Source organism: Mustelus asterias, unplaced genomic scaffold, assembly GCF_964213995.1.
Source record: "Mustelus asterias unplaced genomic scaffold, sMusAst1.hap1.1 HAP1_SCAFFOLD_744, whole genome shotgun sequence".
Lineage (NCBI taxonomy): Eukaryota > Metazoa > Chordata > Chondrichthyes > Carcharhiniformes > Triakidae > Mustelus > Mustelus asterias.
Genome location: NW_027590693.1, coordinates 18,489 through 33,892, shown reverse-complemented (window position 1 = coordinate 33,892; position 15,404 = coordinate 18,489). Strand labels below are relative to the sequence as shown.

General features: G+C 44.0%; 1 protein-coding gene across 1 annotated transcript; it reads left to right on the top strand.

Moving 5' to 3' along the window:
- Window positions 1-1,019: 1,019 nt before the first annotated feature.
- Window positions 1,020-14,904, top strand: LOC144487339 (NACHT, LRR and PYD domains-containing protein 3-like). The gene is made up of 4 exons (XM_078205415.1): window positions 1,020-1,032; window positions 1,829-2,000; window positions 2,104-2,169; window positions 13,163-14,904. Exons 2-4 carry the CDS (start codon window positions 1,895-1,897, stop codon window positions 14,902-14,904), a joined length of 1,914 nt encoding a protein of 637 aa, XP_078061541.1. The 5' UTR covers window positions 1,020-1,032; window positions 1,829-1,894.
- Window positions 14,905-15,404: the final 500 nt, after the last annotated feature.

The window sequence follows — 15,404 nt, the reverse complement described above, 5'->3', positions numbered from 1 at the left end:
GTGGGAGCCTCTGAGGGAGTTTGGCTCTGGGGGGGGTTCACTTTTCTCTCATTCAATCTCTCCTGTCTTCCACCCTCTCACAGACCTTCCTTTCGTCCCTGTCCCACCCGCCCCTTTCTCCAAACCTGTTACATTTCTAACTTTCCCCAGTTCACAGGAAAGGTCACAGAGCTGAAATGTTAACTCTGTTTCTCTCTCTCTCTGCACAGATGCTGCCGAACCTGCTGAGTTTAATTCCAGCATTTCCCTGTTTTCTATGATTTCACAGAATAGTGTTGGTGCAGGAGGAGGCCATTTGGCCCATCGTGTCTGCACCAGCTCTTCACCCAGATTTCATACTAGTAATTTGAAAACGAAAAATGTTTTGTTTCTGGAATTTGAGTTACTGAGTGGTAAAGATTACATTAGATTTTTCACCATTGTCAATGGCTCATTCTCCTGACCTAAATTAGCAGTCGGTATTTGGATTAGTCAATGGCAATTTGTCAGTTAAATTTCATTTTAACATTGCTTCCATTTAAATAACTTAAGGATCAGACTCATTATTTCCCTGCCATCTGAGTTCTGATTCATTGTTTATTTTACTTACACATGGAGAGCAGGAATCCCTACAGTCCATAAGGAGGCCCATCATTCTGCACCAACTCTTTAAAAGAGCAGCTTACCCAGGCCCATCTTTAGACAATGGAAACAGGAGCACCTGCAGGAAACCCACACAGACATGGGAAGAATGTGCAAACTCCGCACAGCCAGTCACCCAAGGCCGTGATCAAACCTGTGAGACAGCAATGGTAACCACTGTGTGGCTAGGAGTAGTCCGTTCAGCCCCTCGAGTCTGCCCCGCTCTTTAATAACATGATTTGATTGGAGCCTCCAATCTGCAGACTGCCTATCCACGATACCCATAACTCCTTGCTGACCAAGACGCCATCCACCTCTCTGTTCCTACCACCGATTCAGGAAGAGCGTTTCAAAGACACACTACCCTTTCGGAGAAAAAAAAACATAGCCACATCTCATCAGGATTTCCTGGTAAATCACAGCGTGATTTAAGTGTGTGGAAAAAGTGCATCATGTTGTCAATCAGTAATCGAATGTCATAGAATCATAGAAACCCCACAGTGCAGAAAGAGGCCATCTGGCCCATCGAGTCTGCGCCGACCACAATCCCACCCAGGCCCTACCCCCATATCCCTAAACATTTACCTTCTAATCCCTCTAACCTCCGCATCTCAGGACACTAAGGGGCAATTTTAGCATGGCCAATCAACCTAACCCGCACATCTTTAGACTGTGGGAGGAAACGGGAGCACCCGGAGGAAACCCACGCAGACACGAGGAGAATGTGCAAACTCCACACAGACAGTGACCCAAGCCGGGAATCGAACCCGGGTCCTTGGAGCCGTGAAGCAGCAGTGCTAACCACTGTGCTACCGTGCCGCCCGGGAATCGAACCCAGGTCCTTGGAGCTGTGAAGCAGCAGTGCTAACCACTGTGCTACCGTGCCACCCCATCATGTTGGACACTGAAGGACAGACAGCTAATCACATGTAAATATATCAGATTCTCAGTGATTCCTCACACGAGTTGAAATGTGTTTTTGATTTCCAGTTCAGTTGATTCACATTTGTTTATTGTTAGTGATTGGAACGAGATTTCAGGAGCATTTTCAGTCCATGTTTATTATGGATCAGGACCCGGCCCAGTGACTGATTTCTGAGCTGAAAACAACTGGGAAATCCCATCACTGAGCAGATCCTTTCCATCTCATTCTCAGTGTTTATCTTTCACTCTGCGTCTCATTATTCTTCATCACTATTCTTCATAGAAAGTCACTGAGCTCGTGGATAAGGGAAACCGGGCGGACAGTTCCAAACTTCTCCTCAATCTGGTGATGGAAAAAGGATCTCGGGCTCGAAGGGTGATGTGGGAATCCTTTGTGAGAATGCGTCACGGAGTCCCAAAGCTGGATAAAATACTGAAAGAAACACAGGAGCTTGGTACGGTAAAATCACAGTGAATTCAATTTCCCATTTAAACACTGTCGATATCACTGTAATATTACACTGAGCTGGTTTCATGGAAGTTTATTTATTTAAACAGGTGCTGATTCGTTTGATTATATCAACATCGCACATGGTTTATCTGAATTACCCACTAACCTGAAAGGTAAGAGAGGAAATGGAGATTATAAACTATTTCACTTCTGAGAATCTGAATGATTGGTTGGAGCCTTTGTTTAAGAGATTGTGAAAATCTGGGATACTGAAAATTAAAGACTGTGGAAATTGGGTAGAGCATGATTCGGTTTTGTCATTAATGCTCGACCATACATAGCTTCAAATTACAATTCAGATGATCTGTCGTTTTTTTTCTAAAAATGTGTGACCATTGCATCTTTTCACTTAACCTAGCTGTTAATTGCTATTACTTCTGAAGTCTTATAGACACCTGTCCGAAACCCGGTACCGTGTGAATTCAGTACAGAGCTCCTGCGTGCCTGGGTGTTCTAACAGAAAGCAAAGAGTGGGGTAAATGGTTGTTTTGGTTGGCGATCAGTGACTAGTGATGTGCCTCAGGGATCAGTGTTGGGACCGCAATTGTTTATGATTTACACAGATGAGTTGGGGACCAAGTGTAGTGTGTCAAAATTAGCAGATGACACTCAGATGAGTGGCAGAGCAAAGTGTGCAGAGGATGCTGAAAGTCTACAAAGGGATATAGATAGTCTGAGTGGGCGAGAGTCTGGCAGATGGAGTACAATGTTGGGAAATGTGAGGTCATCCATTTTGGTACGAGTAACAGCAAAATGGACTAGTACTTAAATGGCAAAAAATTGCAGCATGCTGCTGTGCAGACAGACCTGGGTGTCCTTGTGCAAGAATCACAAGGTGTTTGTAGGTGGAGCAGGGAATTAAGAAGGCAAATGGAACTTTCTCCTTCATTGATAGACGGATGGAGTTTAAAAACAGCGAGGTTATGTTGCAGCTGTATAGGGTGCTGGTGAGGCCACACCTGGAGTACTGTGTACAGTTTTGGTTTCCTTACTTGAGAAAGGATATACTGGCATTGGAGGGGGTGCAGAGGAGATTTGCTCGGTTGATTCCGGAGTTGAGAGGGTTGGCTTTTGAGGAGAGACTGAGTGGACTGTGAAGATACTTATTGGAATTCAGAAGAATGAGGGGAGATCTTATAGAGACATATAAGATTATGAAGGGAATAGATAAGATAGAAGCAGGGAAGTTGTTTCCACTGGCAGGTGAAATTAGAACTTGGGGGCATGGCCTCAAAATAAGGGGGAGCAGATTTAGGACCGAGTTGAGGAGGAACTTCTTCAACCAAAGTGTTGTGAATCTGTGGAATTCCCTGCCGAGTGAAGCAGTTGAGGCTACCTCATTAAATGTTTTTAAAGCAAGGATAGCTACATTTTTGAACAGTAAAGGAATTAAGTGTTATGGTGAGCAGGTGGGTAAGTGGAGCTGAGTCCACAAAAAAATCAGCCATGATCTTATTGAATGGTAGAGCAGGCTTGAGGGGCCAGATGGCCTATTCCTGCCCCTAGTTCTCATGTTCTGGGCTCACAGTAAAGAGTTGGGTCTTGAGCCAGATGTAAAGGGTTCGCTGCACCTGAGAAATCATTCCTACCATAAACATATCAAATTAGTGAGTAGCAAAATCCCAGATGGCCCATCAAGCCAAACCCGGGCCACCAGGGCTCAGTGTTCAGAAGCGGAGATGTCCACTGATGACTGTGCAATGTTCCAGAACATTCATGACTCCTCAGATACTGAAGCAATTCCTGTCCAAATGCAGCAAGTTCTGGACAAAATCTAGGCTTGATCTGACGAGGTTGCATGTAAATTTCACACCACACACGTACCAAGCTATAACTATCTCCAACAAGAGTGGATTCAACCATCACCCCTTGACAATCGGTGGCATCACTGTTTTCTGTATCCCCCACTGTCAACAACCTGAGGGTTACCATTGACCAGAAACTGAACTGGACTAGATATATAAATAGTGTGACGACAAGAACAGGTCAGCTGCTCAGAATTCTACAGCGTGAAAGTCATCTCTTGCTCCCTGTAAACTTTCCACCATCCACAAGGCACAAGTCAGAAGTGTGATGGAATTCTCTGCCCTCACCTGGGTAAGTGCAGCTCAACGACACGCGTGGAATTCCTCACATACCAGTTTAAAGTAGACTGTCCGAAGAGGAGGGATTTGTTCAAGTTTGCCAGTTTCACTACAGTTCAGAAGGATGAGAGGAGATCTGATTGAAATGTATAAAAGTCTAACAGCACTGGACAGACTACATACACGGGGTAAGTTTTCCATGGTTGGGGAATCTAGAACCAGGGGGCCCAGTCTCTGGATACGGGAGACTATTTAGGAGAGGAGGAGAATTGTTTTTCACTTAAAGGGTAGTGGACCTGTGGAATTATCTGCCCTTGAAGGTTCTGGAGGCCAAGTCACTGAATATATTCAAGAAAGAAATGCATTTTTAAAAGATACGGATAGAAGGTGAGAATACGGCATTGAGATAGATGCAGTAAGACGTCTCACAACACCAGGTTAAAGTCCAACAGGTTTATTTGGTAACAAAAACCACTAGCTACCAAAACCATTTGCTACCAAATAAACCTGTTGGACTTTAACCTGGTGTTGTGAGACTTTTTACTGTGTTTACCCCAGTCCAACGCCGGCATCTCCACATCATTGAGATAGATGGTCAGCTATGATCTCGATGAATGGCAGATGATAAATGTTCTTCTGCTCCTGGTTTCCATGTTTCTACATATGCACAGGTAACCCTTGCAGAATTCACAGCCTCTAACCTGCACTTGTTGCCAAATTACCACCACACCCCTTCCTCAATGTAGATAACGGCGTTGACTAATAATGCATAGATCCGGGCTAATACTGTGGGCACATGCTTTCAAATAACCAGTGTGGAAGATTTTGGAAATGAAAATCAACTAATACATCTTGAACTGAAATCTCGTTTCGGTAATGCTGACCATGAAAACATTATCCATTGATGTAAAAACCCATCCCAATCAATAATGTCGTTTGTAGACTGAGATCTGCTGTCCTTGTCTGGACTACGTGTGACCCCAGCTCTAAAACAGTGTGATTACGTCTTGAAGAGTCTCAGAGGCAACTCAGTTTTATTAAATGGCTGCAAAGTCTAAAAGTATTGAAACCGAATGATTCACCCGGAAATTACAATTACATTCCCAACCCTGTCGACCCTACAAATTTCATCATGTGGGGCCAGTGCTAAGATTCGGAAAGCTATCCCACTGACTAGTCAACCAGTTCCCTGAAACAATGAACCTCTTAACATCATACTTGCAGACAATGTCCCAAATACAACCATCATCATTGTTGGGTATGACCTGTCCCGCTGACAGGAAAGACCCACAAGACATCCAGTGGGGAGCGGATTGCCCTGGATTTCCTCAACATTGAGTCTGAACTCCCTGAAGTCTCATAATCCGGTTGGAAGCGTGGCAATGAAATTGCCTGCTGGTTTCAGCCTACAATGCCCACTATCTGATGAACAAGTGCTCCTCTATGTGACACAGTGTTTGGAGGAAGCACCGAGGATGGCAAGGGCAGGAAATATACTCTGGGTGGGGACTGAAATATCCATCAACAAGTCATGCTCAGTAGCGCCACCACTGAACGAGCGAGCAACGTCCTAAAGGGCATAGCTGCTGCACTGGGTCTGCGGCAGGCGGTGAGTGAATCAACAAAAGGTTTAACTTACTTGACCTCCTCCTGATCAGGCTGTCTGGTCCAGATGCACATGGTCAAAGCTGTCGGAGTGACCAACAAACTTTCCATTAGGAGGCAAAGTCCTGACTTACCTTCAGGTGTTGTGTGGATTTACCAACGAGTTAAATGTGATAGGTTTTGTACAGGTCAGTTGAGTCAAAACTGCGCAGCCATTAGACAGTGTGATCAATCAGTAGGAGCAGCAGAATTGTATTCGACCTTCACGGCCCAGCATATCATCTGCTCTGCTATTGCCAGTGTATCAGTCCGAGTGAATGAACAGTGCAGGAAGGGATGCCATTGATAGCGCCCGGGGGTACCTCAACAACAGGTGTCAAACTGGTGAAGGTTCAACACGGGAATGCTTTTATAGCAAACAGCAGAACAAGCATGAGGGAAGTGACCCGAAAACTAATGAATCGGATCCAAAGCTCTGCATCCCTGCCGGATTCGTCCATGGCTGGTGTGAATTATTAACTAACCATCTGGAGTATTAGGCGCCCCAAATATCCACGTCCTAAATTAAATATGTTTCAGTATGTCTGAACAATCCAGTACAAAAGATAAAGCTGAAACATTGGCAAATATTATTAGCCAGAAGAACGCAGGAGGTGAAAGAAAGAATTAATGCAAAATAGTGCGGATGCTGCAATGTGAAACAAAAACAGAAAACCCCGGAAAATCTCAGCAGGTCTGACAGCACCTGTGAGGAGAGAATAGAGCCAACGTTTCGAGTCTGGATGACCCTTCATCAGAGCTCTGACGAAGGATTATCTGGGCACGAAACTTTGGCTCTATTCTCTCCCCACAGATGCTGTCGGACCTGCTGAGATTTTCGAGCCTTTTCTGTTTTAGGAGCCAGTAGATGATCTATTGTGACTGTCTATTGAGGTCCCTGTCATCACAGATGTCAGTCCTTAGCTAATTCAGTTCACTCCAAATGATATCATGAAATAACCAAAGTAAATGTAAACTGTAAATGCTTTGGGCCGTGGCAATATTCTGGCAGGAGAAAGACGTATCAGTGATCGTAGTTATAACTTAATCTCAGATGTGGGGTGTTTGCTGACGATTGCACTGTTTTCAGCACAATTTGCAACTCCACAGATGCTGAAGCAATTAGTGCACATATGCAAGAAAACCTGGACACCAGTCAGGCCTGGGCTGCGATATGCCAAGTAACGTTCGCGCTACAAAAATGCCAGGCAATTACAAATGCCATCAAAAGAGATTCCACCCCTCCCTCCTTGGCGATTGAATTTCATTACAATCATTGAATCCCCCACTATCACGATGCTGGGGGGGTGCAGCTGACCTGAAACTGAATTGTACCAGGCACAAAATACTGGTGACGAGAGCAGGTCAGATTCTGTGGAGTGTGACTCACTTCCTCACTCCCCAAGACCTCTTCATCGTCTAAAAGGCACAGTCAGAGTGTGATGGAATCGTCTCCACTTGCCTGGATGTGCGCAGTTCCAACAACTTTCAAGACGCTCGACAGCATCCTGGACAAAACAGCCACCTGATTGACACCCCATCTCACCAACATCAGCATTCACACCCTCCACTATCGACACACATGACAGCGGTGTTTACCATTTACATGATACACTGCCACAACATCATAAAAAAGTGGATCATATCGTCTAACAGTAATCTGATGTCATGTTGGGCACGGAAGTTCAGATGGAATTAATCCCATTGAAATTATTGCTGGTTCTCTGGGATTTCTCACTCTTTGAAAATTATTTTAAATTAAAAATTGGTTTATTTATATGTCGTTTAAATTAAGGACGGAATCAAAATGTGATCTTTATTCAGTGTTGAGAAGGGATCAGGACCCAGTCCAGGGACTGCCTCCTGTACTCAAAACACCTGGGAAATCCCTGAACAGATCCTTTCCTTCTCATTCCCAGTGCTTACCTTTCACTCTGTTTTCCAATACGCTCCTTATTATTCTTTACAGAAAGTAAAGGAAATCGCAGACAGTGGGAACCTCGCGGACTGTTCCAAACTGCTCCTAAATCTGGTGATAGAGAAAGGCCCTCGGGCTCTCAGGGTGATGTGGGAATCCTTTGTGGAAATGCACCGTGGGTTACCAAAGTTGGAGAAAATACTGAGAGAATTACCGACACTTGGTACAGTAAAATCGCGCAGTGAATTAACCATTGCGGATTGTTCTGATATTGCACATAGCTGATTTCATGATTGTAATTCCTTTAATCAGGTCCTGATGCATTTGTTTACATGAACATCCCACAAGGTTTATCGGAAATACCCAGTAACCTAAAAGGTAAGTGATGACAGTGAAGAATTCAAACTAATTATTTCACTTCTAAGAGTCTGAATAATTAGTTGTCAGAATTTGGGAATCAGAAAATCGAAGTCTCGGAATCAGGGTTAAATATTGTTTGAATTTGTCGTCCATCCTCATCTGTTCTGCACAGGTTCAAGTTTGCAATTCATACGACCGTACACATTAGGAGCAAATGTTGACCCCTCGGTCCCTCTAAACTGCTCCACCATTGATCAAGAAGGCAAATGGGATGTTGGCCTATATCGCAAGGGGAATAGAATATAAAAGCAGAGATGTCTTGCTGCATCTGTACAGGGCATTGGTGAGGCCGCAGCTGGAATACTGTGTGCAGTATTGGCCCCTTATTTGCGGAAGGGTATATTGGCCTTGGAGGGAGTGCAGAGAAGGTTCACCAGGTTGATACCAGAGATGAGGGGTGTTGATTGTGAGGAGAGACTGAGCAGATTGGGTTTGTATTCGTTGGAATTTAGAAGGCTGAGGGGGGATCTTATAGAGACCTGTAAGATAATGAAGGGGCTGGATAGGGTAGAGATGGAGAGATTCTTTCCACTTAGAAAGGAAACTAGAACGAGAGGGCACAGCCTCAAAATAAAGGGGAGTCAGTTCAGGACAGAGTTGAGGAGGAACTTCTTCTCTCAGAGGGTGGTGAATCTCTGGAATTCTCTGCCCACTGAAGTGGTGGAGGCTACCTCGTTGAATATGTTTAAATCACGGATAGATGGATTCCTGATCAGTAAGGGAATTGGGGGTTATAGGGATCAGGCGGGTAAGTGGAACTGATCCACTTCAGATCAGCCATGATCTTATTGAATGGCGGGGTAGGCTCGAGGGGCTAGATGGCCTACTCCTGCTCCTATTTCATATGTTCATATGTTCTTATGAACAAGTCCATGGCTGATCGCATCACAACCTTCACACTGCATTCCTGTTTTTCCCAATCATCTTTCGTCTGTTGTGCTTTATATTTTTTCACTTCAGCAACTCTAAATTACCAGAACCTCATTTTCTTGTTCTGTGTATTTTCCACCATAGTCCACAAATACTTCGAATGCCTGAACTTCACTGAACCGTTGTCAAGTTTGTTTTTTCAAGTTTATTCTTTAAATAGTTCAAATCCTCAGTTAACTAATCCATTTCAGGGGATTAGCGGGGGTAAATATGTGGAGTTGCGGGGAAGTGCTTGGCTGGGATGTTCTGTTGGAGAGTCGGTGCACACTCGATGGACCTGGTGGCTTCCTTCCCCACTATCAAGGCTCGCCTTGTTAACATGCTCGTAATGTCTCTGTTTTGCAACTCATAAACACCCTTCAACGTGTTCTGAAAGCCAAGTATCGAGAACTCGGCGTGCCTTTGTGAGGGTGACCATCAAAGCTAATGAGTGCTGCTTATTGTGTTGCTGTTCTAAATTATGAATTACCTTTTTGCATTTGATCACTTTAATTTATTCTTCTTCCTTTTTGGAACAAGTAAATGATATGATGCGGCCCCTTAAATGTTCCTTTACGCTGTTTCATCGGGTCAGAGACAGTATTAAGTTATAGACAACGTTGTAATTATTTTCTCATCATCATTTAAGAAAGATGCATTCAAACGCCATCACTTTGCAGTAGATTTTTGACCCAGGTCACAAGTCTATGGACTTATGATCAGAGAGAGTTATAGTGAGAATGTCACTGTCAATGATTCTATGAGACTCTGACTCAATTGTAAATAAATAGTCAATGCGAGAGTGACAGCAGTGAGTTTTGGAGTAAAATACAAAGTCTCTGTTACTCGGGTGCAGAAGCTTCCATATGTCCAGCAGCCCAGATTCAGTAACACGATTGCTCAGCGATTTGCTTATATTGGAGCACGGGTTTGATGATGCTGAGAGCCAGTCTCCCATTTGGGACAGAACACAATTTGAATCTCACCCAATAAGAACAATCCTGTACTTTTAGCTGAGATAAGGTTGAAGAATATTTTCATGAATTGTGGGTTATTCTCATTTGGGGCACATGAATGAAAGTTCCGTGCCTTCTCCTGTTCCATCATGCAATACGAATTTGCCTTCATTGTCCGTATGTTGTGAGTGGACACAAAACTTCACCAGTCTGTGAAATAAGATTGTTAAACCCCTTATTCCCCCTGATGGGTGAGAGGAAAAGAAGACCTGGTTTTCCCAAGATCTGCCCAGCTACTATGTTCTTTATCTGACAAATGTGTTTCCTTTAAAAATGCAATTTTGCAGCTTTGATGTTTCAGCTGAGAGAGCATTTTTTCCCTTAAGAGGTTTATATCAGGTTTACATTCTAGCTAATTACCTTGAACACATCCATAATAATCTGTATTTAATTGATCTGACCGGAGTATCCAGCTCGGCAAGTAGCCTGGTATCAGAGAAGAAAGCATTGAGAGAGGGGGAAGGAGAAAAAGAAAGAAAAATGTACTGCCAATACAATGGCTTTTACATGGTTCCCTTGGGATCACTGTGAGATAAAAACTATATACATAAAAAGTTTAACTGCAAATTTGATCCATTTCCAAGTGCTGAAAACCAAATGTGCTTAAACCAACAAAAGTGGCTCGCTATTCAACCCATCAAATGTCTACTTGAGTCTCATAACTATAATTCTCCAGAGCAGATGTTCCGACTCTGAGGCCTACAGCTCCATTGGTGATAAGCCACATGAGTTAACTCTCCCGTCTAAACAAGCACAGCCGTGTCCATGGATACGGTCAGCTGAGACTGCTCCACCCCGCCCATCAAAGTGTTCATATCCCCACCCGTTATGTGAACTGGCTAAAACGTTCTGAACATCACTGAATAAAGCAAAGTGCATATAAAAAATAAATCTCAGCCACTTGGAAAATAATATCAGCAAATAACATGCCATGTGGTGCAAGGTTCTTTCCAGCTGCTAACCCTCCAATCAGCTCGCACTGATGCCCAGATGTTGCAAGTGGACCTGATGGTTTCACCAAATGCCCAGATGTTGCAAGTGGACCTGATGGTTTCACCAAATGCACACCATATCTCCGTCCCTGTCGCTGTCTTCATCCAGCTCTATGTTCCCAACTGTGTAAAACAACCCACCATAGGCGACAGTAGCAAATTCAATAATTCAATTTATCACTGATTCCATCCAGCCCATGGTTCTTAAAACTGCACATCATACCATTTGAGCTGAGAATAGAGACGTCAATTTATCACTCTCTATGTCAGCCTCTCTCTCCTTCTGACATGTTGTGTCGTTAGACAGTTTTTGATTGTGTTCTATGTTTCACTTCACAGTTGCCTCGAATTTACTATATTTCTGCACTATCTCCCCAAATTCTTGTTAGCTGCATCCCTCTCTATCACAGCTCTCTATCTCATTATCGTCCTTCTCACAGTGTGTATGAAAGTGACTCACCCGTGACACTTGCATATCATTATATTGTTCAACTTCTAAGGCCACATGACAATTTCAAGTTTTGCTTCGCTAAACTTCTGTTTTAACCTTGCATTTTCCAGCTGCTCCCTCTATGCTGCCTCACAGGCGAGGGACACGGGTTCTTTTCCTGGTTTGGGTTACTGTCTATGTGGAGTCTGCACGTTCTCCCTGCGCCTGCATGGTTTTCCTCCGGGTGCTCCGTTTCTCTCCCATAGCCCGAAAGACGTGCTGTTCGGTTCCTTGACTTCAAGAAGGCAGCTCATCGCCACAATCGCAAAGGCAATCGGCGACGGGCAATATATGCTACCCTAGCCAGTGACATCTGGATCCAGTAAATGATTTAAAAAAACCTCTCCAATGGACCCTCTCGCACAAACTCTCTTGCACAATTTCTGTCACAATACACTCTCTCTCACACACATACACGCTGTCCCACATACACAGTTGTACACATGTTCTCACATACGCATTCTCATACTCACTGTCACTCGCGCACACACTCTCTCACTCTATCCCTCACAGAGACTCACACACACGCACTCATACACACATTCTCAGACTCATCGTCACTCAGTCACACACAGATTCTCTGTCACATAATCTCTCGCATGGTCTTCCTCTCACATATTTCTCACATACTCTCACAATCTCTTTCTTATGTACACCCACAACACCCTCATTCTTCCTCTCACACGCACTCTCTTCCATGCACGCTGTGTGTTTCTCAAACACACATCGATAACTCTGTTTTGCTCTCACATTTTCTCTCTTTATCTTATATCGACATTCTCACTCTCACCTACTCAGTCTCACAATATTATCCTCTCGCCTTTCCTCACGCACACTATCTCCCTCTTCATCGCTTCCTCTGTCATTCTCCCTAACACAGTCTCACAACCTTTATCCCTCAACCTTTCCTCCGTTATTATCGCATTCTGTTTAACACCCACAGTCTCAGGGAATTTTTCACTCTCATGTTCCCTCCCACACGCTCTCTGTCAGTTGTTCTCCTTCTCTGTCACTCTCACATAATCTCACACACACTCTCTCGCACACACTCTGCTTCTGTCTTTCTCCATCTCTCTCTCTCTCTCTGTGCACTCACTCACACATATATTTGCACACACAAACACCCCACTCACGTGCAATAATTGTTCCTCAGGATTCTCGCCCTTTCTCTGCCCTGACCTGAACTCTGCTATTCGCTGTCGTGATACGAGCTCTGTAAGATTCAAATTGAAATAGAAAAGTGGAGTTTTCAACACTTTGCTGCTTGTCCAATCACAGCCTCCTTTCTCCCCATATTTTCTTTATTTGTGGTCTAATTCTGTTGCAGGACAAATGACTTTAAAAGAGAAAATTGTGGAGAAACTCTGCAGATCTGCAGAGGCAGAAAGGGAGACCGGTGTTTGGATCAGATTTGACTTCTGCAGAGCTGAGCTGTCCAGCCATATTTATTAGGCTGAATACAAACAGTTCAGTGGCTGAATTTGGCCCATGGGCCATTAGTTGTCAAAGCCAGTTGTACAAAAATCTATGTTGGAACTGAACTAATGCCTGCAATATTTAATGGATTGGTCAATTTTACCGGGATGTTTGTAAAATGCCAATAGAACTAACTTTCTCTCCATTCTTATTGAAGATCTCCAACAGAAACACAAGGAGACACTCCGGGTACAAACTGAAACACTGAGAGTGAACACTATCCTCATAAAGGAGAAGGTTAAGATTTTCCAGCTGGTTGGTCGATACGCTGAGCTCACGATTATTTCCGCTGTTCGAGATCGGACACTTGTCGAACATGAACTGCTGGCAAGAGGCCGAGACCATGAAGAGTGGAGAGAGAAAGATCTCCGGAAAGAACTGGAAAAAATCCGAACTGATCAATTGTTCCAGAGCAGCTTTTCCCAGAGAAAATTCAAATCTGGGAATTCAGCAGCAGTGAGCGGAGTGCCGGGAATTGGAAAAACAACAATGGTACAAAAGATTGTTTATGACTGGGCCACTGGGAAAATATACCCACACTTTCAATTTGTTTTCAATTTTAAATTCCGGGATTTGAACACTATTAACAGTAGAATAAATCTGAGGAATCTGATATTGGATCAGTATCCTTACTTTGGGAATATTCTGGGAGAGCTCTGGAAGAACCCAGAGGCATTGCTGTTTATATTCGATGGTTTGGATGAATTCAAGGACAGTATTGATTTTGCCGACAATCGGAGAAATACAGAACCTCAGTACATGTGCACAGATCCCGAATTCCAGTGTGAAGTGTCTGACATTGTGTACAGTTTAATACAGCACAAGCTGCTCCCAGGATGTTCAGTGTTAGTGACCAGCCGCCCCACTGCATTACATTTATTGGAAAAGGCTGACATCAGCGTCTGGGCTGAAATCCTGGGATTTGTTGGTGATGAACGGAAGGGATATTTCAACAAGTTTTTTGAAGATCAGACGGTGGCAGCAGCCGTTTTCAAACACGTGGAGGAGAACGAGATCCTGTACACCATGTGTTACAACCCTTCCTACTGCTGGATCCTCGGTCTGTCACTGGGTCCCTTCTTTACACAAAGAGACAGGAAACAGCAGCAAGTTCCCAAGACCATCACCCAACTATATTCCTACTATATTTACAACATTCTGAAAAACCATGGCCGAGAGATTGAAAACCTCCGTGATGTGTTACTGAAGCTTGGTGAGATGGCCTTCACAGGAATCTCCAAGAAGAAGATTGTGTTTAGAGATGGAGATTTGACCAAGTACAAGCTGGAACCTTCCCAGTTCCTGTCTGGATTCCTGGTGGAACTTTTGGAGAAAGATGAATCTGCCCAGAGTGTGGTTTACACATTCCCACACCTCACCATCCAAGAGTTTGTAGCTGCACTCACACAATTCCTGACTCCAGATCCCGGGGAGATCGGGAAACTCCTCTGTGAAGCCCACAGCGAGAAAGATGGGCGATTTGAGATATTTCTCCGTTTTGTTGCTGGTCTGTCCTCCCCACAGTCAGCTCGACCCCTGGTGGAGTTTCTGGGTCCGTTTCTTCATCAAACAACCTGCCGAGTGATTGACTGGGTGAAGGAGAAGGTTGAAGGGCAGATTGGAGACTCACAGACTGAAACTGGGAAGAGGAAGCTCCTGAACACATTCCACTACCTGTTTGAGTCTCAGAATAAAACACTGGCTCGGAACACAGTGGGATCTATGGAAAAACTTTCATTTCGCGGATTGCGACTGACCCCGATTGACTGTGCGGTCCTGTCTCATGTCATTGGACTCTGTGATACAATAAAACACCTCGATCTAGAGGAATGCAACATTCAGTGTGAAGGGCTCCAGCGGCTGGGACCCGTTCTGCACAAATGTCAGGAATTGAGGTAACTGTTTGGTCTCAGAGCGGATATTTTCATTGTTGAGAAGCCATTTCCTTTGTTCCAAATAAAACAGAGACATGTTCAGTTGAGGAAGTCAAGAGGGAAACAATGTCCAATGGTCACAGAGAAAGCGCGGGAGAATGGCACAAAGTCATAAAGCTCATTTGAGAACAGCTGCAGATATGATGGGCCGATTGGCCTCCTTCTGAACCTGTAATAAATTTTGAATTCTCTGATAAAACTACAGCGGTTCAAGAAGGCAGATTCTCGTGGGCAAATAGGCACCGGCAATAAATGTTGGCAAAACCAGCGATGATCACGTTCCTTGAGTGAATAAAAGCATTATTGGGATAAATTTTAAATAATTAGAGGTGTAAAGGCCTCGTTATAAAATTTTAAAAAAGGATATTTCACTCTCCCAACAGAAACCATCTGATTATGTATGATGCTGGAAGGAAATTTGTTTCTCTTGTGTTCGGTACAGCTTACAGTTTGTGGCTAATTATT

Bases quoted from the DNA above. Each gene is read 5' to 3' on its own strand.
- LOC144487339 (XM_078205415.1), top strand. From the start codon at position 1,895: ATGGAAAAAGGATCTCGGGCTCGAAGGGTGATGTGGGAATCCTTTGTG. The intron at 2,001-2,103 runs GTACGGTAAAAT...TTATTTAAACAG, and splicing joins GAAAGAAACACAGGAGCTTG to GTGCTGATTCGTTTGATTAT. The intron at 2,170-13,162 runs GTAAGAGAGGAA...TTCTTATTGAAG, and splicing joins ATTACCCACTAACCTGAAAG to ATCTCCAACAGAAACACAAG.